At 39.5% G+C, this 24488-nt stretch overlaps 1 protein-coding gene across 1 annotated transcript in view; it reads right to left on the reverse strand.

The window, feature by feature from the left end:
- The window catches only part of mgat5 (alpha-1,6-mannosylglycoprotein 6-beta-N-acetylglucosaminyltransferase), a 71140-nt gene that overhangs the window by 26051 nt on the left and 20601 nt on the right, over positions 1–24488 (reverse strand). The window contains exons 2-10 of the mRNA XM_077550735.1: positions 22699–23150; positions 18278–18445; positions 7937–8013; positions 6508–6597; positions 6184–6255; positions 2870–3031; positions 1995–2164; positions 1756–1890; positions 868–1001 (exon numbers count right to left, since the gene is read on the reverse strand). Coding sequence (XP_077406861.1) covers positions 868–1001; positions 1756–1890; positions 1995–2164; positions 2870–3031; positions 6184–6255; positions 6508–6597; positions 7937–8013; positions 18278–18445; positions 22699–22939 — 1249 coding nt within the window. The 5' untranslated portion in view covers positions 22940–23150. The remainder of the gene's footprint in view (positions 1–867; positions 1002–1755; positions 1891–1994; positions 2165–2869; positions 3032–6183; positions 6256–6507; positions 6598–7936; positions 8014–18277; positions 18446–22698; positions 23151–24488) is intronic.

The raw sequence follows: 24488 nt of genomic DNA on the forward strand, positions 1-24488 counted from the left end.
ACTTTTTTTTTTTATTGCATTTATATGTTCAATAAACCACACCAAAACAAACCCAAAAACTATTATATAAAATATATATGTTTTACAACATATTTTATTTTTGAGAAGGGGAAAATATTTTATATTGTTTTTTTGCCCTGCAATTTGGAGCCCCCTCCACTAGATGGCGCCCTAGGCGACTGCCTAGTTTGCCTATGCCCAGGGCCTGTCCTGTTCACATGCACATTCACAGTCTGCAATTCACCAAATGTATGCCTTAGGAAAATTGGGTAAGCTGTAGTGCCTGGGGAAAAGCCACATGAACCCCAGAGAACATGTAAACACCAATAGGAAGGCATAATCAGAGGTTCAAACCCAGAAACATGTTGACTGGAAGGCAGACACTGGCCACATGCAAAACCATTTTCCAACAATAACAAACCCTTAATACTCATCATTCATGACTGTAAATGAATATTTGAATGAGGTTATATTTCCTTAATCTGAATGGTGATGTAATGACTAGTATAGCAATAGATTTACAAAGTATTGTAGATTGTTTAAAAAATAAAATGCCTTAAAGATTGTACTGAGAATACACATAATACCAAATTGATTTGAGGAGCTTATGATAAAAACGACCTAATTTTAAATGATTGAGTACAGTGAACTTGATGAGTCATTAAATGCTCAACTATGTAGGGAGGAAGACCAATGACATTCTCCACCCTGTCTCTAAAACATCAGTCCTGCTGTCTTAGCGGGGAAAAAAAGTGGACTTCTGTTTTTGCATTTCTGTATGCACAGCAGCCATCATTAAGCCATAAAGATGGTTATCAGAAGTACTTGTGTTGAAGGCTTGTAGTGTGTGGCTGTCTTTCGACTTACGAAACATGGTGTTAAACTGCTGAGGATTGAGGTTCCACTTCCCCCAGGGTGTCTTGTGACCTTTGGACTGGGCATAATGGGCATGGTTGAACTCTGGTTCTGTTCCAAAGGAATCCAGGACTCTCAACATGCACCTGTTGTGTGACAAAAAAGTTTTAGTGTGCAGCCAAAGCTAAGCGTAAGTTATTAATTTGTCAATGCCGCTTATCCTATCCTGTTCTGTAGGTAGGGATGGATATCGTTAAGATTTTATCGATACTACTACTCTTAACAATACTGCTTATCCATCCGGTGCCCTAATGGTATTCTGATCTGTATTTTTTTTCTTTTTTAAACAATTTAAAAAAAATAATTATTGAAAAAGTCGAAAGGAAAAGAAGAAGATTGTTTCTTGCAACATAAATAGCCAAGGCAATAAAATAGTGAACAACATCTGGAACTTAGATTATGCCTGGCTCTGACAATGGGAGCGGATGTAGTTTTGTTATCTCAGAGTGAAACAAAACCTGGTGACAAACGGGAGGAACCAAGGGGCCTTTAATGCCCCCTGATTTACTGCAGTCAGTACAAGCTGATGAGTGCCATGCCACTCCAAACATAACTCAACAGACCTCGCCGACAGTTCACAACTGACCAAGTGGATAAAAACGAGAATTGATATGCATACCAAGAGCGTTTTGGTTTGCTCTGTGACGTGTGTGCAGAAAATAGACCCTTTGTCTCCACTACAGCGCATACGTAACGCCGGTACTGTGTGTACTGTATGTATTCCGTTACTCCCCAAACCTGGTTAAAAAAATAATGGTTTGACAAGGGTATCTGAGAGCGGTGTGTGTGTGAACCTTTGCTCTAAAAGGCTCTTTTAATGTAAAATATAAAAGTACTTACTGATAGTGGACCCATGAAGGCCCAAGCGTTTTCTTAAACTGTGTGAGGCCCACAATATCAATATATATGAGCTCAACGACCTTGTCACCTTGAGTGGGGCAACTGGACTTATTCCCCATCACTCTCCGCATGATTCTGGAGACAGAGAGATGGTATTCATTTTGTAGACACTGGGGGGTACATTTTTTAACAGAAGGATACAAACAAATTTGTTCATAAGTGTACTTTTATGTACTTACTCTTTGAGCTCAGCGAGGGAGGCAGAGATGCGGACATCGTGACCAAGCAGGTACAGCGTGGTTATGAGATCACTCCACTGGACCAACTCACCCAACGGGCCACCACTGAAGGCATTTTCTGCTATTTTGAAGCCTGACTCCTTTGTAAGCAGACCCAAGTGCACCAGGACCTGAAAGAGAAAATATACAAGTAGTAAGTCATCTCTGACAAAAAGCTACAATGTCAGGGCTGGCACTGCGTCATAAAACTTCTTAGCCAATGTGGCTAAAGAGTATAAAATTTTCCGAGCCATTCTTGGGTCTAGTTACCTACGACATCACGTTTTTTTTCCGTCGCTGTCTTGCTACATGATCCGCGCATGCAAGCACATGGCAAGGACATTGCAGCCCAAATGACACCACCAAACGCATAACACTTTAGAGGCAGCATAATTTAGCTTGATCATGGCCAACTGCATGTTATAATGGTAGAAATGGGTATGTCAAGGCACGATCTGCGATAGTAAACCATCTTTGATTGCCAACTATGACAACTATATTAGGATTAAATGCGTAGATTATGCCTACACAATCTGCAGTGCGCATTCATAAAATGGTTATATAATATCGCTTAACCATATATGCAATATGTGAATTGAAATTATAACTGTCAGTAAAATCACAATTCAATCTTTTCCTGAAAATGTTTAGCCATACATAGTCCTTCGAACCAATGCAATTTATTTCAATATATATACTTAAAACTGGAGCAGCCTACAAGTTTACAGTTGAGGGAGAGTCCACAAGAGTGGTGTGTATAAACCACCCATTTTACACCAGTTTAATAATTTGCATGTCTGAAAGGCCCCCCAGCAGATTAGAACAGTGTGCTTAACCTTCTTTCTCCTCCGTTTGGTCAAGTTCTGCTTGGCAGCCAGCGATCGAATAGCACGGACCCATGGCTCAGCCATGCGTTTGATCCTCAGCATCATCCAGCGGAACTCTTCCCGCTGAGACATCACACGGTATAGCTCCTCAAAACTGGTCCGGATTTCCGCCTAAACACGTGAAACAATATTGAACCCAAAATGTGTGAACATACATCCATGTACACTATATGTAAGGTGCAGAATTCCCTGAAATGGGTTAACAGTAAGCAATGTAAAGTAAGGTGACAAAGTAAATGCCATATGCGGCCCAGACCCAAGCCCCGAGTGGCCCAGCCTCTGGTCTGTCACCTGAATTGAATTGCCTCCAAAAGATGCAGAGGGCATCTCGATTCGCAGGTTTACAGAAATTCCTACAGTGTTTCAGACTGTGAATGCAACACTCCTTGTAGCGTAGCAACATACCCACATTGTTGAGTGTTGTTTTGAAGCATGGCTAGCGATGCTAACAGGAGTAATACTGATATAACTTGGGGAAAAAACATGTCCCTTTCAACTTTGAAGCGTAAAACGAACAATAAAAAAACGGCGATTTAGCCCTTAAACATTTGCAGGGTTGAAATGCTAGTGTTCTTGGAACGCTGTTGAATGAACGTGATTGTATGCTGTTTTAAGAAAAAAAATGCATTTATAATGTTTTAAAATCTAAAAGTGAGATGAATGAAAGGTGCATATTTTTCAGCCGTATTGATTTGAAATAAGTCATTATCAGCTGTTTACTGGGTGCCTAATGTGTATGGTCTGGCTAAATGTTTTGGCTTGAAAATTGATTTGTAACTGAATTAGTATTTCCCCAAACACGTCAAAGCAGTAATGTCCATGTGATGGTCAACCGAATAAAAAGAGGAAAAACAACAGAATGTGTCAGAATGGGGAGGAGATTGTGATCGGCACATCTCTGTTCATTCTCCTCGCGAGTAATAAGAATATATATATATATCTCTTGTCTTCTTTCCGTGTTTGTTTATTAAATGTTCTACGTTGAATGAACCTGACAGAGAGACAGTGTGAAAGGAAGATGATCGGTACATATATGGAGCCATTGTCAGTTGCAACCCTTCTTGTAATGACAGGAAATCACTTCCGCTGAACCTATTCAAATCTGGGTTTTGAACCCCCCCCCTTCCCAAAAAAGCCTGTCAAATTGTAGTCCCCACCAACACTGTTGATACATTCAGATGAATATTGTGATTAATATTGATTCATCCACAGCGGTGAAACCACCACATATACCATGGTCTGTGTAGAATCCTGTCAGCCCAGAGAAATGCTCCAAGTGAGATTTGAATGAACTGCTGCACGGATAAGATCATTATTCTGGATTTGACCCAAGGCCCCTTCACTCTGGCTTTGGCAATGGAAGCTGCTCAACCTTTTTCATGATGTTAAGAAATGGAGAAATGGATGCGCAATTGTCCCAATTTTTGTCCCATTTCGAAATTTATCACCATACGATCAAGATCAGGGGTGCACATACAATTTTCGGTGTGGTCCGCAAATGAGCAAGAGAGGTTGTTTGGTGCTCATTTTTTTTATCAACCCACCGCCCTCATATTCATAATTTAATGAACTGCGCTGATGTCAACTGTGGTCCTCAAAGCTTCTTTGGAACATTATTTGCTGCTCAATGGAGGAAAGAGACTACTTTGCTTTAGTTATGCTGATATCAGCGCACTTTAAAAATATAGATGCATCATATGGATGGACTCTGTAGAGACTAGTGCAGCCAACCGCTGTCTACCATTTATTTATTTTTTACACCACGGACGATGTAAACCACGTGTCAAGATCCAGTCCTTGAAGGCCTGAGTCCTGCATGTTTTCGAGGTTTCTCTACTCCCAACACACCTGATTCAATGATCAGGATCATTATTAGGCTCCTGCAAAGCTTGCTGATGATCTTAAATATGAATCAGCTGTGTTGAATGTGGGGAAACCTCAAAAACATTCAGGACTCAGACCCTCAAGGACCATACTTTGACACTACTGATGTAAGTAAGCTATGGTACAATGACATGGAGATAAAACCGATGTAGCTGCGCTGCTCTAATGCACACGTTTGGCCAACACATGACGAATGTACCATTGGTTAAGCTAGCCGCCACAATGGTTGTTGATAGGGTTCTAACTTCAAAATAGAAGTGAAAGAAGCAATACTGTACACGGATAGCAATGCCTTATCTAGCTTTTATTTTGAGTTATCCCTCAGAAGCAATCTTTGTGGCGGCTGACTTGACTTTGAATTGATGCTGGCCTGTTATATCCTTTAGTGCGCAAAAGTGCACAAGTGCAATATTCAATTTCCAGTGCTCTGATGCACCGCGTATTTACACCCCTGAGTATAAGACCCGGTGCAAGCGCAACTAATCTAGTCTGACATCTGGTTATTTTTATACTCCTGTTCATACTGTGCCTGTACACTTTCTTTACTGCTGACTATGTATTTGTTTTGTTGTTGTTAGTGTCTACTGACATATGAGAATGCAAGGACCGGAATTTCGATTGCTTTGTATGTCCAGCACATGTGAACAAATTGACGATGAAGTTGACTTTTATCTTGACTTGACTTTGAATAGTGATGTTACAACTTAAAACTATACAGTATAATGCAGTGTTTCTCAACCCTGGTCCTCGGGTCCCACTACCCAGCCTGTTTTCCATGTCTCCCAATTCCAACGCAGGTGAGGACCGTTATCTGGCTTCTCCAGAGCTTGCTGATGAGCTGTCATTGTAATCAGCTGCATGTCTAATAGGGCGACATAGAAAACAGGCTGGATAGTGGGCCCCGAGGACCAGGATTGAGAAACACAGGATAGCGCATCCACGCTGAAAAAAACTGCATGTAATTGACGCTCATTGAAATGCAATAAACCTCCTATATAAAAAAAAAGAGAAAAGAAAAGAAAAAATTGAAAACATAGATAGGTTTCAAGCCGAGTATGCAAGGGGGTCCCACTGTAGAAGAGGTAACATATTTCTAATTCCCGCTCAAAATAAAATAAAATGAGGGTTTCCTTATTGAATATTCTGTGCTCTTGCATTCATTTTAAAAGGACAGCCACTCCGAATGAGTGTAGAAAAAGTGCTGAACTTTCTCCATTTACCGACAATATCTTTCCATGGACTGATCAAGGCTTTTAGTACTTTTTGTATCCTTTTTAAAGTTCATACAAGTTATTAGTTTTTCATATGAAGCGACAGGTGACCGCATTAACAAAGCTAATGAGAATTAGCTACAAACGCAACATTCTATGTTGCCATACCTGCCCCCTCCTGTCCAGGTCTTCATTCAAGCGCTTTGTTCGCCAAGGCAGATGTGGACACCAGTTCTCCACCTAACAAAAACAAATGTTGCAGATGAGTTGCAGGTGCTGACTGTACTCCTCAAAGCGGCAACGCTCACAGCAAAACCAAGCCATTTGTTGCTGACATCCATTACAGCATTCTGTCCTTGCGCAAATTCCCGTTTGAATGAAAGGCCAACACGCAGAGACGGATCCTTTTTTTTTTAATCATGGTTTTGTGGACATTATCTCAGTGTAAAAATGTAGTTACATTTCTGTTAACCTTGGAGTGTATGCACTCACCTCGCTGAGGTAAATGAAGAAGGAACAGGTGGACCCATCTACACCGTAATTGGTATAGCAAGAGTCAGATCGCCACATCTCCTTCATCCACTAAAAGTAAAAAATTGAAAAGAAAAAATTGTGAAGTGAAAACATTTTGTTGACAACAAAACCACTTTCAAGGCCAAATACATTCAAAAATGCCTTTGCAAAAATAATGTATATGACACCACTAAACCAGGCTGAAACTGATTAATATAGCATTTGTGGCACAAGAATTAAATGGAATAATTTAGCAACTATTGAGCAGCGCCATTTTGGCAGAAAACGTCATCAATTGGAGACCCAAACTGGTGAAATTATGTCACGATTATCGTAGCTGGGGAGAAAGTGTTCAACGTTTGTTAAAAAAAAAAACCACACACACACGTGTGATTTGTCAGCATTAAAGCTAAATATGCAGATTCATTTTCACTCATTAAACTGCATTGAAAGGTAATTTGCCCATTCCACTGGCTGTGGCGAATCTACCGGATGCTCGCAGCTTGCCGGCGTTCACCCAAGTAGCCATGTTCCCCAACCTAATGCCATGGACGAATGGCCAAGGCAGCTAGCTGTTAGCCACTAGCCGCTTAAACCGGTAACTGATGAGAACGGCTGTTGCAAGTCAGCGTTTCCGCCATCAACTTGCTAGTTAAGTGGATATGACCAATGTGTACCTCGTCGTTGCTGAATACTGTATTTAATGGTCTGTTTTTGTCAGTAAACAAGGTGGACAGGAAGGGCTGATACATGTGAAACATGGCGACCGACATTGGTGTGTACATACAGTGTTTTAAAAGTATGTTTTAAAATAAAAACTTCATATATTTAAATAAGCAACATTAAATAAAGAATATATACAAATTCACAAAAACACGATGGGTTGAGTTCCCCTTTATGTCAATGGTATGCGGCAAATGCTAAATCTGAAAGGACCTGGGTTTTGTGTTGTAGAACATGGCTTCAAACATTACTATGGACAAAATTAAAAATGTTGCCAAAAGTTGTTGGCAAAAATAGTCTGCTCGCTAGCTATTCTCCAGGTAACATTGATCGTGCCCACCACCACAGATCAAGTGGTGCTCCACTTTTTGCCCACCTCTTTCATTCTGAATCGCTCCTTGCTTGCCTGCACTTGTCTGGCCTGGTTCTGTGTGTGGTGTGCAGCGCAAAGTATAGTGTACATCTGTGTGTGTCCCCTGTGATTGACCCCAATGGGTTAAATTAAAAATAAAATAAAAAAAACTAAACAAAAAATAAGTGAAGGTCTACTGAACATGATTTGGACTATCAAGTTACATTTTCTTCAGATAATTATTATTTTTTTTTAAATATAATTCGCCTAACGATACATTCACAGTGATGGGGTAAACAAGCAGTGCTTGTTTTGTGTGTGCACTTAATTTACCATGAGTTTGCTCTCACAGTGAGGAAATCCATCCAAAGGCGGCAGCTCACACTTCTCCTGGGCTCCATTAAGAAGATCTGAAGAGAATAGAGATGGAAAGGGAGAGATAATCAATAAGGTGAATGGGATTGGCTACAAACCTTTTTATTGTCCAATGAGCATCATATTTCAGGCTTGGGCAAGGAACAAAAATCAATTTGTGTTACATTCTTAATATCTATGGGAACAAATATGGAAGCTGATATGGCTGATAGCTTGGATTCAAGATCATCTTTTTGATGACCTTTTAGATATATTTACCATTTAACATATCCACTGACATTTACGTGGTGTGACAATAATGAAAGGAGGCTGTGGCAGCCATTGCTCATGAATTAATGTTACCATAAAAACTTTTAAATAACATGCATCTATATGCAGCTCCAAAATCACCCTTCAAAAGCATTTTTTTCCTCTGTACTTACAATATAATTTTATATAACAATCTATAATGCGGGTCCCCGATTTACTGATGTCACGTTTTGCAAAACCTTGTTCTCGTTATTCTTGGTGCTACTTTCAACATACAGTCGTTATGGAAGAAAGAGGAAAAACAACAACAAACATTCAGAAGATCAAAAATAAATAAAGAAGACAATTTATAGAAATGGTAAGTATTCAAGTTATTCAAATTTTCTAACAAGCACCCGTACAACAGCTACACACAAAGAAAAAGATGATGCTATGTGCTCCATCATTCAGCCAGTCAACCAGCGAGTGTTAAATCTTCTCCTCACTTTAATCAAGCAGAAGGGGCCACTATTGGGAAGCAGATAAATATAGCTACATTCAGATTCAAATATGGAGTGTGGTGTAGGTTTAAATACTCCTCCTTTATTCTCTAGAGTATATCGTTGATTGCTAGCCTGGCAGCCCGACAGGCCTATAAAGTGTGTGTGTGTGTGTGTGTGTGTGGGGGGGGGGGGGGGGTGTTAGATGGATGAAACTAACCACAATTTACGATTGCTGCAAAAGTAGAGAATTCTTAAAAAAAAAAAGTTTAAAATCAATAAAAACAAAGATTGCTCTAGGAGGAGAAAATAAAGGATGGGTGAGTTAAATGCTGATGTAACAGTACAGAAAAAATAAGTAAACAGATGAGATCATTTAAATTTATGTGGTAATCTGATTGCCAATCCCAAAATTGGATTTAGGACATCTGGTTTATGTTAAATGTGGTTTGCTTTTTACTTGTGTTTTTTCTCTCTATGCAGCTGCAGTAGAGAAGCGAAACCTTCCCCTCAAATAACCTAATGTGTCAATATTACGGGTCTGGGCAGCAGTCGCCTCATCAGACATCACCTTGATTTAATGCATATGGCATCTCCCCCAACCTAATATAAAATCTAAAAAAAAGGGTGAAATGTGCAAAATTGAGAAGTTTCTCTGATGGTCTCACATCCAATGCTAATTTTAATGCACGATGCAAAAACACCCCACATTAATTTTGCTTTGTTCCTGGGCAGAATTCCAGTTAAACACAAATCTGGCTGCTTGACTGAAGACATTACAGTCACAGTCATGAACTGCAAATGTGAGGCACTTAGGGGTGGGAGCGGAAGGAAAGGAGGGCTTGGGAGTTTTGTTGCTGATCCTATCTAACTAGATTCATGAAGAGGCAATATAATCTTATAGCACGAGAAATACTTGAGGCAAGCTATCCACCAGAAGGAAAATTTGCTGGTGTTTATTAAAGCAGTGGGGCTTCCCAGAATTCTGTCTGTCTGTCTGTCTCCCATTGTTAAAATGTTTTCACATTCACGTAAAATTACTTTCTTTTTTTTTTCTTTTTTGTCTTCAAAAGCCATTTACAACACAGACTAAGGATTTAAAACAAGAGTAGCTCAGAGATACAAGAAAATCTTGCTTCAGTCCAAATCATTGTTGAGCTGTGACTCACATTACTCTCATTTTCCACTTTTACAGGAAGTTGTGGAGATGTGACTGAAGCAGAGTTATGTCATGCGACTGAGGGACACATTGAGGTGGGAATTTAAAAGGGGGCGAGAAAAGTCCTCAAGGGATACGTTTTACATTGCATTGACTGAGAAATGTTTCAGTTCCTCGAGGGCCTGTATTGAGGAAACATGTTTTCCTGTAAATGGTGCAAGACAAATGAAGTGGGGGTGAACACTGTCGTTTTCAAATAACCAGCTAAGTGTAGACTGTCTTGAAATATGAATGCAACATTATGAGCAGCTAATGAACAATACAAGATTGATGTACAGGCAAACATTTTAGTGAAAATGCAATGCATTGATGCCATTGTGAACCTTATGTAAACAGCCATCCATTTTCTGAACTGCTTGGTTTGTGCAAACATGTTGTAATTTGACGTTGGCATGGGCTGGGATTCCTCAAAATAAGTGTAATAATTCTCTCAACTGTACATAATTTTATAAAACGAGACTGAGAATCACAACAAATTGTTGTGATGATGATGTCGGTAGGACCACATTGCACGGCTACAGCATACAGAAATGCCCGATAAATGCCAAATAAATTGCTTACTCAAAGATTACAAGGCAATGAGGTTAAGTTTACCCAAATTGTCATGATAACTTCGGAGAAATTAAATGATTATGTCCTCAGTTCAGTCTGCACATTTAATAGCTTATAGCCACAGAATCCTCTGATGTTTCTGAAATGGCCGGTTTACTCTTACTACTTAGATGCTACACTGTCGTTACATTTTTACTGAAAAACTCTTTGTACACCTTGGTATTGAAACCAATAATTACGGTGACCCGAGCCAACACACACTGGCTAGGGCAAAAATGTCAGTAGCTGCATTTCCGTTACAGTTTTTCTTTTTTTTTTTAAGTGATATTGTACCATTTCGATAAAGTACAATTTCGACTTGTAGGTGTTTCCATTGAAGAGCGTTACGCTTCAGAGGCGCAATTCTCGTAATGTCCCGTCCCACGAGATCTCGTAGTTCTGTAGGAGATACTCATGATGTTTATGAAAGACGGTCGCCCGGCGTCGACGTGTGCCGTATGTCGCTTGATTGCTCGTTACCTGGGGTGAACAGCCATTTCTCGCGCAACGATATGGAGCGTGCATTGAACGGCGGCCTTGGCTCTGTAGCTAAATCGCTTTGTGCTTGGGAGGCAGCTTCGACACAAAAGCGAGTGGCCCTGTACTGCTTTACTCCGTGACCGTGCGGGTGGGCACATGACTACAGGGAATGCACAAAAAGTGTTTCCATTACACTTTTGCAAAATACTTCTATTTCGACACGTCTCAAAAACCACCTCATGAGAGCGTAAAATCTTTTTGGCGATATTTGAGAGTTTTTTCGAAAATCATGTGTTTCCATTACCAGCTTGCTTTTGTGCAACTTGCCTCTTCAGCAAAACTGAGGGTAATGGAAACGCATCTAGTGGTCTCACATGACGACGCAAGAGATGAAAACTTTTATTGGGCTATTTATCGGTATGGGGTTCACACATTGTTATATATATATATTTTTTTTCAATCATCAAACTTCACACAAGGAAATAAAACAAAACAATAAAAATAAAATTAAAAAAATATATATAGAAAAATAATTCAAACAAAAAAGAAAGTGTGAAAGGTCCATTATTAACACATTTTGTTTTATTAGATATCTTTGTGTGAGGTTTGTTTATTAAAAAAATGTGTGTAAGCCAAGTTCTTAAATGTTTTTGGGAATTATATTTCTCTTTGTTTTAGGGGCTAAAATATCAATTATTTAGTAGGCATGTTGAATTTACAGGTAAACAAGGTTTTAGGGGGTGATACTAAGTAACCCATAGGTTTTAGAAGTATGTTTTGTCAGGTGCTTCAGACCTTAATGGATTAAAAAAAAAAAAGAGTTTAATGCTGAATGAAACCATTATCATCTTTTGAATACTACGATGATAGACTTCCGACGCCAAAGAGTGACGTTGCCCATGAAGAATACGAATATAATAGGGTTCTGGCAGGAATGACAAAGTTAAATTTTAAAGCGTTTTTTAGACCTTTTTAACCATTCAGAATTTTTTTTTAGACCAACTTCAAGTCATAGCAACGTGGTGCTTTTCGGCTTTTGCGTGTAACTTGAGGGCCTTCATGCCCAAAGTCCCCCACTTTATATTTTGTTTTGCATACTTTGCAACGAGCCGAGTGCCTTTTGCCTGCTACCTCTTCCAACCTGCTGGAAAACTTGGTACTTTCAAGCCAATTCTTGTTAAACTGACATTTACCCATTTTACAGAAACAATTTTGTCCACACTCTGACTAACTGCAGAAGCTCGGTGGAAACAAAAACTTGAAAGGTCCGGTACGCGGTAGTGGACACACTGAGTCACCTAATTATAATGCTACATTCACACCAACAGTGAAGGGAGCGTTTCGCCTCACTTTACTCACTAGCGTTTCACTGCCGGGGTGTACACGGCGTTTCATTTGTGCACACAGGAGAGAGAGGCTTTGCTTTGCTTCACTTATTGCAGAGCCACTTCCACTACGGCAAAATTTCTCTCAGAAAAAAAAAAGAAAAAAGTTTCAACATTGCAATCAAGTCTCCGGCACTGCTATAATGCTTTAGCTAATGCAGGGTTCTACGTTAAGCCTTTTAGGGTGGTAGCCCTGCCATAACCAGTACTGGCCCTGTATATCGCTAGCCTTGGGCCGATACCTCACATCAGAATTCGGTCAATTTAATATTTTTTCAAAAATCAATACTGTCAATCGTCCCCACGTGTGTGTATTTTTTATTAATTTATTTTACAAATGATCACCTATTTTGAGTGTTGAAAATCACTTACTTTCTTTGACGATGCAATGTCAATGATTGAACAAACAGTTTTTGAAAATGTCGACAACACAGCACATCACCATAACTCGTCACTTCATCACCGCAAGCACACCACCACTTGGCAAAAAAAGAAAAAGAAAAAGATAGCTGTAATAATAAATAATGTAATGATTCCTATAAGAGATAAAGTAATTCATAATTAGTAAAACATAACCCTAAAACATTGCATATTATATATTAATGTGTTGATTTCATCACATTTATTGATCAAATTTCTAGGGCCATTTGTATTTTTACTGGTGTCCAGACGCCCTGTACAATACACAAGAAAATTAATTTTAAAAAATAATACGGAAATAAAATAAAATAAAAATATCTAGTGGCCATAAAAGTCACATTCAAAACATGTGGTTGTACAAGTTTTTTCTCAAGGCAAGTGCAAATATTTAAATTCAATACAACAGTGAGCTTGTCAACGAGTAGCTTCCATTTAACCGGTCTCCACACAAACTGCAGTGTCTCCGTCTGAACACTTGGTGGCACACCCGGTCGCACCCACATCATGATGTTCTTCCTGGAGAGGTGTTCCGGCATGTCCCACCGACGGGAGGCCCCGGGAACGGCCCGAGACACGCTGGAGAGACTAAGTCTCTCAGCTGGCCTGGGAACGCATTGGGATCCCGCTGGAGGAGCTGGTTGAAGTGGCTGGGGAGAGGGAAGTCTGGGCTTCCCTGCTAAAGCTCCTGCCCCCGCAACCCGACCTCGGAATAAGCGGTAGAAGATGGATGGATGGATGAATGGATGGGTGCAACATTCCTCAGCTACCTATTGGCACTGAGTTTTGTTGTTGTTTTTTGTAGGTGTAGTTATTGCTATTGATCTGGACCCAGGGAAAGTTAACAGGCTTTTCAGAACATAATGAAGACCACATGCTATCATATAAATCTAAGAAGGCCCTTTGAGAGCATTTTCCAGGCAGATCCAATTCAAAATACTCCTTATGCTTCAGTTCCACAGCGGAGGGACTTTTGAGACCAGAAACAATCTGCAGCTGCAGAAATAGCACTCTTACTGGTCCAGAAAATAGCTATCAGACATACAATTTAGCAATTCCATTGAAGTTGATTATCAATATTGCCTATCAATCCAATTTCTTATCAGTTCTCTTATTAACTCACTGGGTGAGGAAAATAAATAACACTAACTGATGTTTACTTTAACTCTTTAATATCTTCAGTCCAGCATATCCAATATGCACTCATAATCAAGGACGCATCTGTCGAGGAAGGACGCATCTGTACTTGCTCCTGCACTCGCCCGTGACTTCTAATTATTTTGTTGACATTGAGATTTTTAACTACATTGTTTCAATATGCCTGGCGGAAAAAGAGCTGACGAAATAGAGGAGATAAAATCTTCTTGCAAAACTCAAAGAAATGGTCACCGAAATACTTGAAATGAAAAAGAGCATTGAGCCACTTCTGCAGGAAATTCAGCAGTTGAAGAAAGAGACAAGAAAAAGATCAACGCATTGTCACCTTGGTACAAAAAGTAAATGATTTGGAACAGAATCTTCGAATCAACAATGTGATAGTTACAGGTATCCAGATTAAACCGCGCTGCGGCCCTCAGGCGAGAGCTGCGGCCAGCACAAATGCAGTTGATTCTGACCAAGCTTCAGCGAACGAGACTGTTGAACAGCAAGTGACAACTCAACTCAGAGATTTGGGATTAATTGTGGATCCAGCGCACATTCAGATGTGCTTTTGGCTTCCAACTGGGGGGGACACGACCACCGGCAGTTCTGATCAGGTTTGTTGACAGGAAGAAAAAGATTGCTCTTTTGAGAGATAGCTACACGCTTAAAGGTAAACATGTCTACATCAATGAAAATCTCACAAAACGAAATGCTGACATTGCCAGAAGAGCGCGACAATTGAGAAAGAATGGATTTATCAAGAACACATGGACAAAAGACTGTCGGATCTTCATCCAAACAAAAGAAGACTCATCTTCTCAGAAGAAAATACGGATCGTGAAAAGAGTGGAAGAATTGGCGTAGTTTGAGAGACAATTACTGCTGTCAGTAACTCACATCATTAAATTGTGGATTATGTTTTACCCAAATTAAATTATTGTAACATATTACTAATTAACCCAAAACAGGAGCTGTCATGATTTGAATCATGTAAATTGAGCATATCATTATTTGCTGACAATGCCAAGGTTAACTCTTGTTAATACACCTGCATTGATAACATGTATTGCTGTTCCTGTAAGAATGTAAACATTGTCTGGCTCTATTTCTGTTTGGACATTTGTTGTAACATGCAAGGCTGTCGCGATAACGTTGTATTGTGGCTGCAATGTATCTGCTGCAAATAGTTACAATTGGGTTGGTGAACATGGTTCCGGGATGCGGTTAGCGGGGGCTACTCCGCCGGGTGGGCTGGCCTTGGTGAGCGCTCAGGAGTATCAAGATCTAAGCATCATCGGATGCTGGCAACGGTGGTGGCTGAACTGACCAGAATGGAGAGAACATTGCTGTGGACGCAATGGGCAGAATGCAAGCCCATCTACTCTTCTGGAAGCCACAACGTGTGAAAGCTGATCCAAGGTCAGCGAAGAAGCTACTGGTGAATGAGCATGCGCACGCCTTGGCTGCTCGCCTGGTTGGGTGGGCCTGTTGGTGGCGTCCGGGAACCGATTAACCAATTCCAAATGATTGTTACTAGCTGCAACTTACACACAGACATTATTCAAGATGAACTGAGCGAGGAGTATGAAGACTTAAGTCTGGGATTGATAAGGATATCAATCAATGACTATCATAATCAATATATATGACTGATGCGTATAGTAAGAATCAATGGGGACGGGTTACTAATAAGCCATGACTTCTACCGTCAGCCCTTCTTTAAAATGTCAATGTTGCAAATGATATTATGTGATCGATGTAACCTGTAATATTGTGTCCGAAAGGAAAAAAAGGAATTAAAAAAATAATAAATCTGTAACGCAGCCTTTGGGGTAAAAAAAAAAAAAAGTAGGCTATTTACTTTCAAAGGATGTCAGGAGACCAAAAAGCTTAGGGCCTAGTAAGGTGAGTTCAGTAGATTTGGCTATTTCAAAGTATTTGCATATTTTACAAGCAGGATTGGGAGGGGTACTTTAAGAATATATTCAGATAAAGTTACTAGTTACCTGTTAAAAAAAATGTATGTGGTAATATTATCCAAGTCGTAACACATCTCCAGTGAAACAAGATTTGAGGCTATGTTCTATGAGGCCACTATTAACATAATTAATATTGTGCTTGTGAAATATGAATTAAGCTGCAAAATCCACCAGTTTTTTTTTCAATTTCAGGGGGGCGGCCATTTTGCCAATTGCTGTTGACTGAAAATGAAGGCCGTATCTCAATGAGGGGCAAAAGTTTGCAAAGGTAGTGAATGTTCATTTCTCGGTGTTCGTTCAAGGTCGCAATATTCTTTTAAACTCTCACCAGATGTTTTCCAACAGTTTTAATGTTTTGTTGCAAAAATGTTGTAAAACCATTAAAATATTTGTCGAACATCTGGCAAACGTTTAGCAAACGTTGCGACCTTGAACGAACCCCGTGAACGTTCACCCCTCAATGGGATATGGGCTTCAGGCACTGTGATGTTATTTTCGGTCTACAGAAAGTGGTAAACTGGGTGCCCCTGAGATGGATAAAAATGGGTTGATTTTGCTGAATAATTCATAGTTAAATAATTCATATTTCACGCAATATTTATCAGATTGCAGTGTTTAGACTAGTGGGGGAGTATGGAACATTACTGTAAAGAAAATCTTTGACTCAACTTCCCTCCTTTAAGGACACCAGGCATTAAAGTGTCCAGCAAAGGTGTGTGTCAGACATCAAGGTTATTCATAAGAATTATATCCACAAATTAGTATTTTGTGCGTCATTTGCTACCAACCTTATTGCATACAAAAATAATAGCAAGAAAAGGATTTATATATATATATATATATATATATAATTTTTTTTTTAGTCCAAATCCTCTAATGTGAGTACTTTGATTTCCTTAGTCCTACATAAACACAAACAAATTATGTGTGTTTTAACTTAAGCAAAACAAGTCATTAATAGGAACTGGAGTTGGGGAGGTGGGAGGAGAGAAGAGATCAAGATTTGTATGTTGCAAATCAAACCCTAAGTTAACAGTGTTCCATATACTGTATACTAGTGGTGCAACTTTGAATCTTTGATCAGTTACGCAGGGCTCTACACTAACTTTTGGACTGGTAGCACTACCATCCTATTCAGCTGCTCACACCACACAGGATTTGGTCGCACCTTTTTTGGGGCGGTGCATTATGACCATATTTTCTGATGTATATGCGTCTCAATTTGCATAGCATAGTTTCAAATGAGGTAAAGAGTAGTCAGGTTTCCATCAAACTGTTTCTAATTTTTTAAGCGTATTTACTAAAAATGCGCAAAACAAACATGCGATTTATGTTCATTTCCATCATTTCATCATCCTTTTGCAAAAATTGAGAGGGGACTTCGCTGCTGTAGGTGGCGGTATACACCAGAGAAATGTGATCCACCAGTAATTTAAAAGAAGAACAAGAAGCGACTGCGCCCTGCGATGACGTCGTATGAGTTTGCTTTTGTAATTCTTGATCAACGGTAGTGTTTCTTTGCAGTTTTCTATCCAAAATTGCATTAATATTTGCTTCTTTAATTCCAAAAAGATTTCTGTTTCGCCGTCCCCTTAAACATACCTTACTTTATCGTCCACCATTGCTTTGGGACTACAAAAGTACGTGTGACGTAATATCCGGTCTTGCCAGCGGTTATTCGCAAAACTTGTTTACATCGCCAAAATTAGCATTTTCCTTTTTTCGATACTCTTCAAAATCTACCCCTTCTTTTTTGTTGTTGCAAATTTTGGGCCCTTTTTCAAATTTCTAACGTTTCCATTCAGTTTTATTTTCGCATTTCTTGAAAAGTCGAATAAAAATGGGTGGATGGAAACCCCACTATAGACAGCGACTCAAGATATATTTTACTGTAACAAAAAAAGTCTCCGAAAAAACTGGTCAATCCTTTTGTACAGCCCACGTTGTGTTGTTTTGCTTTGTTTTTGAGTGGTTATTGTGTGTGTGTGTGTGTTGGTGCTCCTCCCTGATTGGTGGCCCTTGTCCCCAGCTCAGGGCACCTATCGGTGCATGGGAGGAGCCTTGATTTCCACAGTGGTTCCAGGTGTGCTACCACCATTAAAAGAACCGTTGCCTCCATTCAAGGAGCTAGGGTGGCTGTTTGTGTGTCCTCTTGTGTTTGCACATTTGTTTGTTCAGCACCCGCTCACACTCAGTCTCTAGACCTTGTTCGTTTGTTTCTTTTTAGTTGGCTGATAATACAGTATGCCAGGTGCGCACTGTGCAAAATTGCAAGAGTTTAGCGGCTTGTGTGCTTTCACTATAGGAGTTGGGGAAATGAGAAATAAACCTATTTTACAATCCAACGTGAGACATACCTGCAACATTGACTTTTTCTGGATTGTTGGAGCTAGGTGTGGAGGTGCTGGAGCCATTGGTCAGATTACTTCCAGTGCCATTGTAGATGTTGTTCTCAACCTTGGACTCGAGTTTAGCCAGCCTCAGCATGATGTTATCTAGCAGCACTGCAAGTGTCTTCTTTAAGTCTAGAAGAAAATGGGCATTCATGCAGTCAGTAACAAAGGCAAAGCCAAAGGCATTGTTTTTTTAATCACTTAATACATAAATACAAATCTGGTTAAAACAGAGCTGGATGATTAATTGAATTTAATCTTGATTTTTATTTTGGCTTCTCCTTTAAAAAATAACATGCATAGATTATGTTTTTTTAATCTAGATTAATCTCCCTCTAATTCTAATTACTGAAACTGAAAATGTGGTGGTAAACGTGTGGTGTCCTGTTTGTAGATTTGACTGGGGTAGAAATAAAGGAATGAGTGTAGCAATGTAATGCGTGTGCAACTGCATGGTGTGTGCTTGCTTCTTTTGGACGGAGCCAACCGCAATGACATAGTCCCTTATTGTTTTTATTTCACCAATCACCACGCTGTGCATCTGTTATAAATTTTTTTTTTATCTTCATTCCGCACTCTGCTGCACGTCCGCCTGTGCAGTACCCGTGCATACGCCCCAGATAAGTACATTTTCAATGCCTAACGGCTGACACCGATGTGGGACGGACCGGGCCCCTCTCGGCTGGCCCGAAACATTGATGGAAGACTGACGACACCACTACATTCAAGTGAAATTTTCTTTGTCTGCTTACAGACTAGACTTTTGAAATTAGATTAGCGGTGATATTTTCTTTGTCGCGTTATTAGGGCTGCGCAGTATGGCCCTAAATTTGTATCCCAATCACGGTATCAATTGCATCCCTTCATGGTAACGTTATATATCACGATATAAAATGAAGGTTAAAAAATGTTGTGAAGTAAAAACATCTCATAAATAATTTATTTATGCAGTTTTAATTATACAGTCCATTAGAGAAGCTAAATTTATAAAATGGATAACAATGATGAAATAATACCTAGAGCAAAATAGTGCCAAAAATACAGCTGATATTTTAAATTTTAAATTAAAACACTGTACAAAACAAGCTTTCAGTTTAGATTTCTATAATCCTTTCAAAAATCTATGTCCATGGATTAATTAGCCTACCTGAACGTCTATTCAATTAGATTAATCTGAACAAAAATGTAAAAATTAACATATTTCACTCAACAATGTTGATAGATTGAATTGGATATGCAAATGTTTTATGTGTCTTTTTTTTTTTTAATTTCCAGTATCAAATATTGCTTCTGAAACCATGAAAATGTATCCACACATTGGAGTAATAATAAAGGTTTTTATCATATAGTAGTTTACTTATTTATAATATTATTGATAATTTATGGATGGATGGATGGCGTGTTCCCTCACTTTTCGCGGGTGTTACATTCTAAACCCACCTGCGCTAGGTGAATTTCTCGCCAACACTGTCTGTCACCTTAATGAGCTCTTCTTGCAAGCGGCCTTGTTGAAGTTTTAATTCAAGGGTTAAAGCAAAAAAACGTCATTTGACTGAAAAAAAATTATGTTTAAATTGACTGCGGTCAATTAACACAAATTTTTCAGGGCAGTAGGGCGCACACTGATTCTTTTTAAATAATAATATTTAGGTATTAATCAGGGATGACAAATGTGACGTGAAGTATACGACCGCTCTGGGAGGGTAATTGGGAATGCAAAAAAAATTAAATACTTACTACATACTTAACAACATTAATTTTATGCATTTTGAGAGATAAAAATCAAGCAGACTTAAAAAGACAGTATCAATGTATAATAAAATATCTATCTACAGTATACATGGTCATGTTATGCTGTATAAGCAGAGTTGGGAGGCTTACTTTTAAATTGTAATCTTCTGATACAGTTGCGCGTTACTTGTTTTAAAAAATGTAGTTATTAACGTAATCACCATACTATTAAAATAATGTAACTTGGACAGTAACAGTGGACCCCAACTATTTGCAGGGGTAGAGACCGGGCCGGACTGTAAATAACAAAAATCCATGTGTAATTAATAGATAGATAGATAGATTAGATAGGCGCGGATGGGTGGTGAGCTGTTCACCTCAGATACATAGATTATTTATCAGCCCATGAGGAAAGTAGATTTGCTTTCTCCATAACAGTTGTTGCCATCATAATGTTTGAAATGGGAAAAGGGCGGACAAATAACGCTTATGAAGGCAACATTTACAGATTTACACCCAAATAACCTTACCTTCATCTCTCACAAAGACGCAAGCGCCCGCGCACACACGCGCGCCGTAAATATGACCTAATTACGCTACGGCGATGATGACGATGCGTTACATCAACCGCAAAACAAACTTTTATCCCAGTCGCTAGTTTTGACATTTTTATTGTTAATATGGTGTTTAAATAGTACATCGGTGCGTAATATGTAAAGAAGGTGGAACTGTGACTCACGTTAGCATGTAGCGGGTTAGCAACTAGCTCCTCCGTAGCAGGACGCCGCAGCACTCTGACAGTTCAAACGTTTTTCTTTTCTTCGGTGAGTAAGTTCCAAACAGTGAATAGCGATTAAAACATCCTCTTTCCCCTCCTACATTCAAACTGGCCACGTAGTGTGTGGAGGACTCGACTCTCGACATGTCCCGTCCGCAATGCCACCATGCACTCTAGGGAAAAGACAGACAATTCCGCCAACTTCTCCTAATATGGCTTGCTGCTTCTCCAAGGAGAAGGTACACACAGCATGAAATTTAAGACCTCACCCAGAACTCAATACTTTTTCAAGAATTTTTAAGGTGGTATTAATACATTCAATGTATGAAAGCAATGTCAGTTTAGTGACGGGATCTTAAACAACAAACGTGAAATCCCCATGGGGACTTGTTTATGGGGTGCACCCCTGTCTCATTTTCAAAATGACGAAAATCCGTCCCCACGACGGAGAACTTTAACCCCTGAGTTAATTGCCTTCAATTATCTTATCCTACAAGTGCACGTGTGCAAGGAGGAGGGGGTGGGGCGTGGAGGGTTGACGCCCAATTCACATTTACTACAGAGCAGACTAGAAGCGGTTTCCGACTGAAATACACACAGAGAGCATTGCTTGAGCTGTATGTGTCTGGAAATCTGCACAAGCCAGACTACAAGATCACACTACAGGGTTCACAATGGAGAGTCGAGTTCACGTGATAACAACAGTGTATATAGAGCAATATTGGTAAATAATAGCCACGCTTGCCTGTCGTCATATCGATATGCTTTTTGGAAAACATTTTCTGTGATTGCTACCATGGCTCATCTACCATGGGTAAGTACGTTTTTTATTTAGTGTTATTTTGTCATGTTAAATTTATTCTAAGCTCGTTTTTTGTCTTTTGTCGAGCTACGAAGTTAGCTTGCTTCCCTCTCAAAAAAAAAAAAACAAGTTCGCAAACGGTTTTATTTTGAAATATTCTGAATATTTGGCAAAGTAGGTTGTTGTGTACCTTGGACATTATTTCAGCTATTTAAAACTCAACTATATCATAAAATGTTATGGTTTAATTTGATTGAGTGTTTAATTTCATAGTGAATTTGTTGGTTCTGTATATTTTGTTTAGTTCTATTGCTCTTTTTTGTAATTTGAAAAGAGGGTAAGTATTTGTTTTGTAAGCATTTCCCCCTATTTCCACACAATAGGTTAGATATGGTAATAATAATGAGCAAGATAATGTATATAATGACTTCTTATTCAAAACATCCTTTGTTTTGTAAAGGATCCCTATAATTTGGGACACTTTCCTTTTAACATTGTCTATCTGGGACTTCCAGCTTAATCGTTCATCGATAACTACACCAAGAAATTTATTTTCATACACTCTTTCTATTTTATTAGAATCTATTCTAATTGTAACTTGGAACTTGACCTGTTTCGTGCCAATCAACAATGTTATTTGGGTTGGTTTGCACAATTTCACATTAGCGTTGAGTTTTAATTTTGAATTGAGGTCTCTGCAGTTTCTGCACAGTAAATAAGCTCAAAATTATGTTTTTTTTTTAAATTTAATCTATTTAGATTTGCTAAGGGACTGTACAAATCATTCAGACATGTCCATGTTTTTTCCAATTTAATTTCAATTGCAATGTTTACAGCTACCGAAAGTGATTTTACTTTACACCCTGATACAAATTATAGTCCACATCAACTTTTGCGTAAAACTTTGTAAAAGATTTGTTAATTTTACACTACTTGAAGAATCTTAAATGGAAGTCGAAAGCTCCAAAAGTACAATTTGGAGCTCTAAAATTTTGGGCGGAAATGTAAAAAAAACAAAACTTTTGTTTAAACCCTAATCATGTATGATGTTTTGCTGTAGTGTATAGCACCCACCATAAGCAGTCATAGTGCCCACATAAGGCCCATCCATGACACTTTGGTTCTCTTCAGCTAGTGCCTTGATGTAGCGCTTGCTGAGGTCTAAGATCTGTTGCCGGAGCATAGCGCTGTTCTCATGGCTGGCTCGCTGCTGGATGGTGAAGTGTAGCAGCATCATGCCCCAGATAAACCCAAAGCTGACCAGGAACAAGCCAAGCTTTTGGGACGACAGCTTCCACAAGAAAGGTGTAGCCATGCTCCCCAGATAGTAGGTGATGGGTCTATGGTAAAACTATGAGACAGTTGCAACGGTCCAGGTGGGGAGGTAAGGCATGGCTGTTTTTTGGCTTTTCTTTTGTGGGGCTGCGATGTTTGTTGGCCGTGAGTCCTCACTAATGTGATTGTGATTTCCTCCTTTGGTCCATGTTGATGACAACGCTGCATCTCAGGCTCCAACCGTCTTCATTCTACAACAGGAAAAACAGAAGGGGTGCCAGATTAGTTGATCATTGATAAAAGAGTGGCAATATCAATCAGTACTATGAAATTGTGTGTAAAGTGGACTCTGCTATTTTCAGAGGATAGAGACCAAGCCCGATCACGAACAGACAAAAAAATCCACAGATTTGACACTCTTAACTCTTTGACTGCCAGACGTTTTCGGAAACGGGGTGTCGCCAGTGCCAGCCGATTTAAGCATTTTGACTGATCTTTCAAGGTCCACAGAAAATGTTGTTTTGGACTATGGAAACACACATACTACCAAATGAAAGATTGAACTCTCATCTTGCATCAGAAAAAAAAGTTTGTTTCTACCTTATTCCGTTCTTCAGTAATCAACAATAGAAAATGGTTAGTTTCACAGAAATGCTCTGTTTTGAAACAAAAAGCGGAGAAAAAGAGCTTTTTGTGAAACGATGTTATTTCATGCACTCTAGTGAATTGTACACTTCTTTTTGTCCATGAATGATGCCACAAACACCTAAATAGTGCTTTACTTCTGTAAAACACTATCACCAACAATGAAAAAGTGTTTTTTGGTTGCAAAATACGTTTATTTCCATTCAACAGTGTAACAATTTGACAAAACAATTTCGCAAACTATTTACAAATGTGTGCAACTGTGGTACTATTTACAATTATGTGGATGTTTCAAATACAGTTTTTCTTTTTGTAACGCTCCCATGCGTGCAAGGAGACGCAGCAGGATTTGCACAGCAGATTAGTTTCACTTGCGATGGCTCCTTTCACTTGCGATGGCTCCTTTCGCGTGCAGACGTTACACTTTCTTGACGGCCTTTTTTTCCGTGGAATAGCAAGTAGCAGACTGTACCCACTCCTCCGATGAATATGCATTGGACTCGGGGCACTCTTCGTCGTCCGATTGAACGTCCGCCTGAGCGTGCTCGGTTGTGCTCCGCGTTTTCCGGTGTTAGCATCGCTAGCCGGTGAACCTTTATGACGTCGTCATAGCCGCCGCGTCAACGCTTGCAACTTCAGCGCCAACCTCGGAGTCACCATCATCATCATCAATGATGATCGTCGTCATCAATGTGCTCTTTAGCGTTGGTCGATGCCTTTCGTCTTTGAAAAAAATTCCCAAGTGTGAGCTGCTTGCGGTCGCCATTGTTCGCTTCTTCAGCCATCTAGCTCCGCCTCACGTCTTCTACTGCCGCGTCAATGCTTCCAACCTCGGAGTCACCATCATCATCATCGATGATGATCATCGTCATCATCAATGTGCTCTTTAGCGTTGGTCGATGCTTTTCGTCTTTGAAAAAAACTGCTCGACCGTGAGCTGCTTA

The sequence above is a fragment of the Vanacampus margaritifer genome, chromosome 1 (assembly GCF_051991255.1).
Source record: "Vanacampus margaritifer isolate UIUO_Vmar chromosome 1, RoL_Vmar_1.0, whole genome shotgun sequence".
In the NCBI taxonomy this organism is placed as follows: Eukaryota; Metazoa; Chordata; class Actinopteri; order Syngnathiformes; family Syngnathidae; genus Vanacampus; species Vanacampus margaritifer.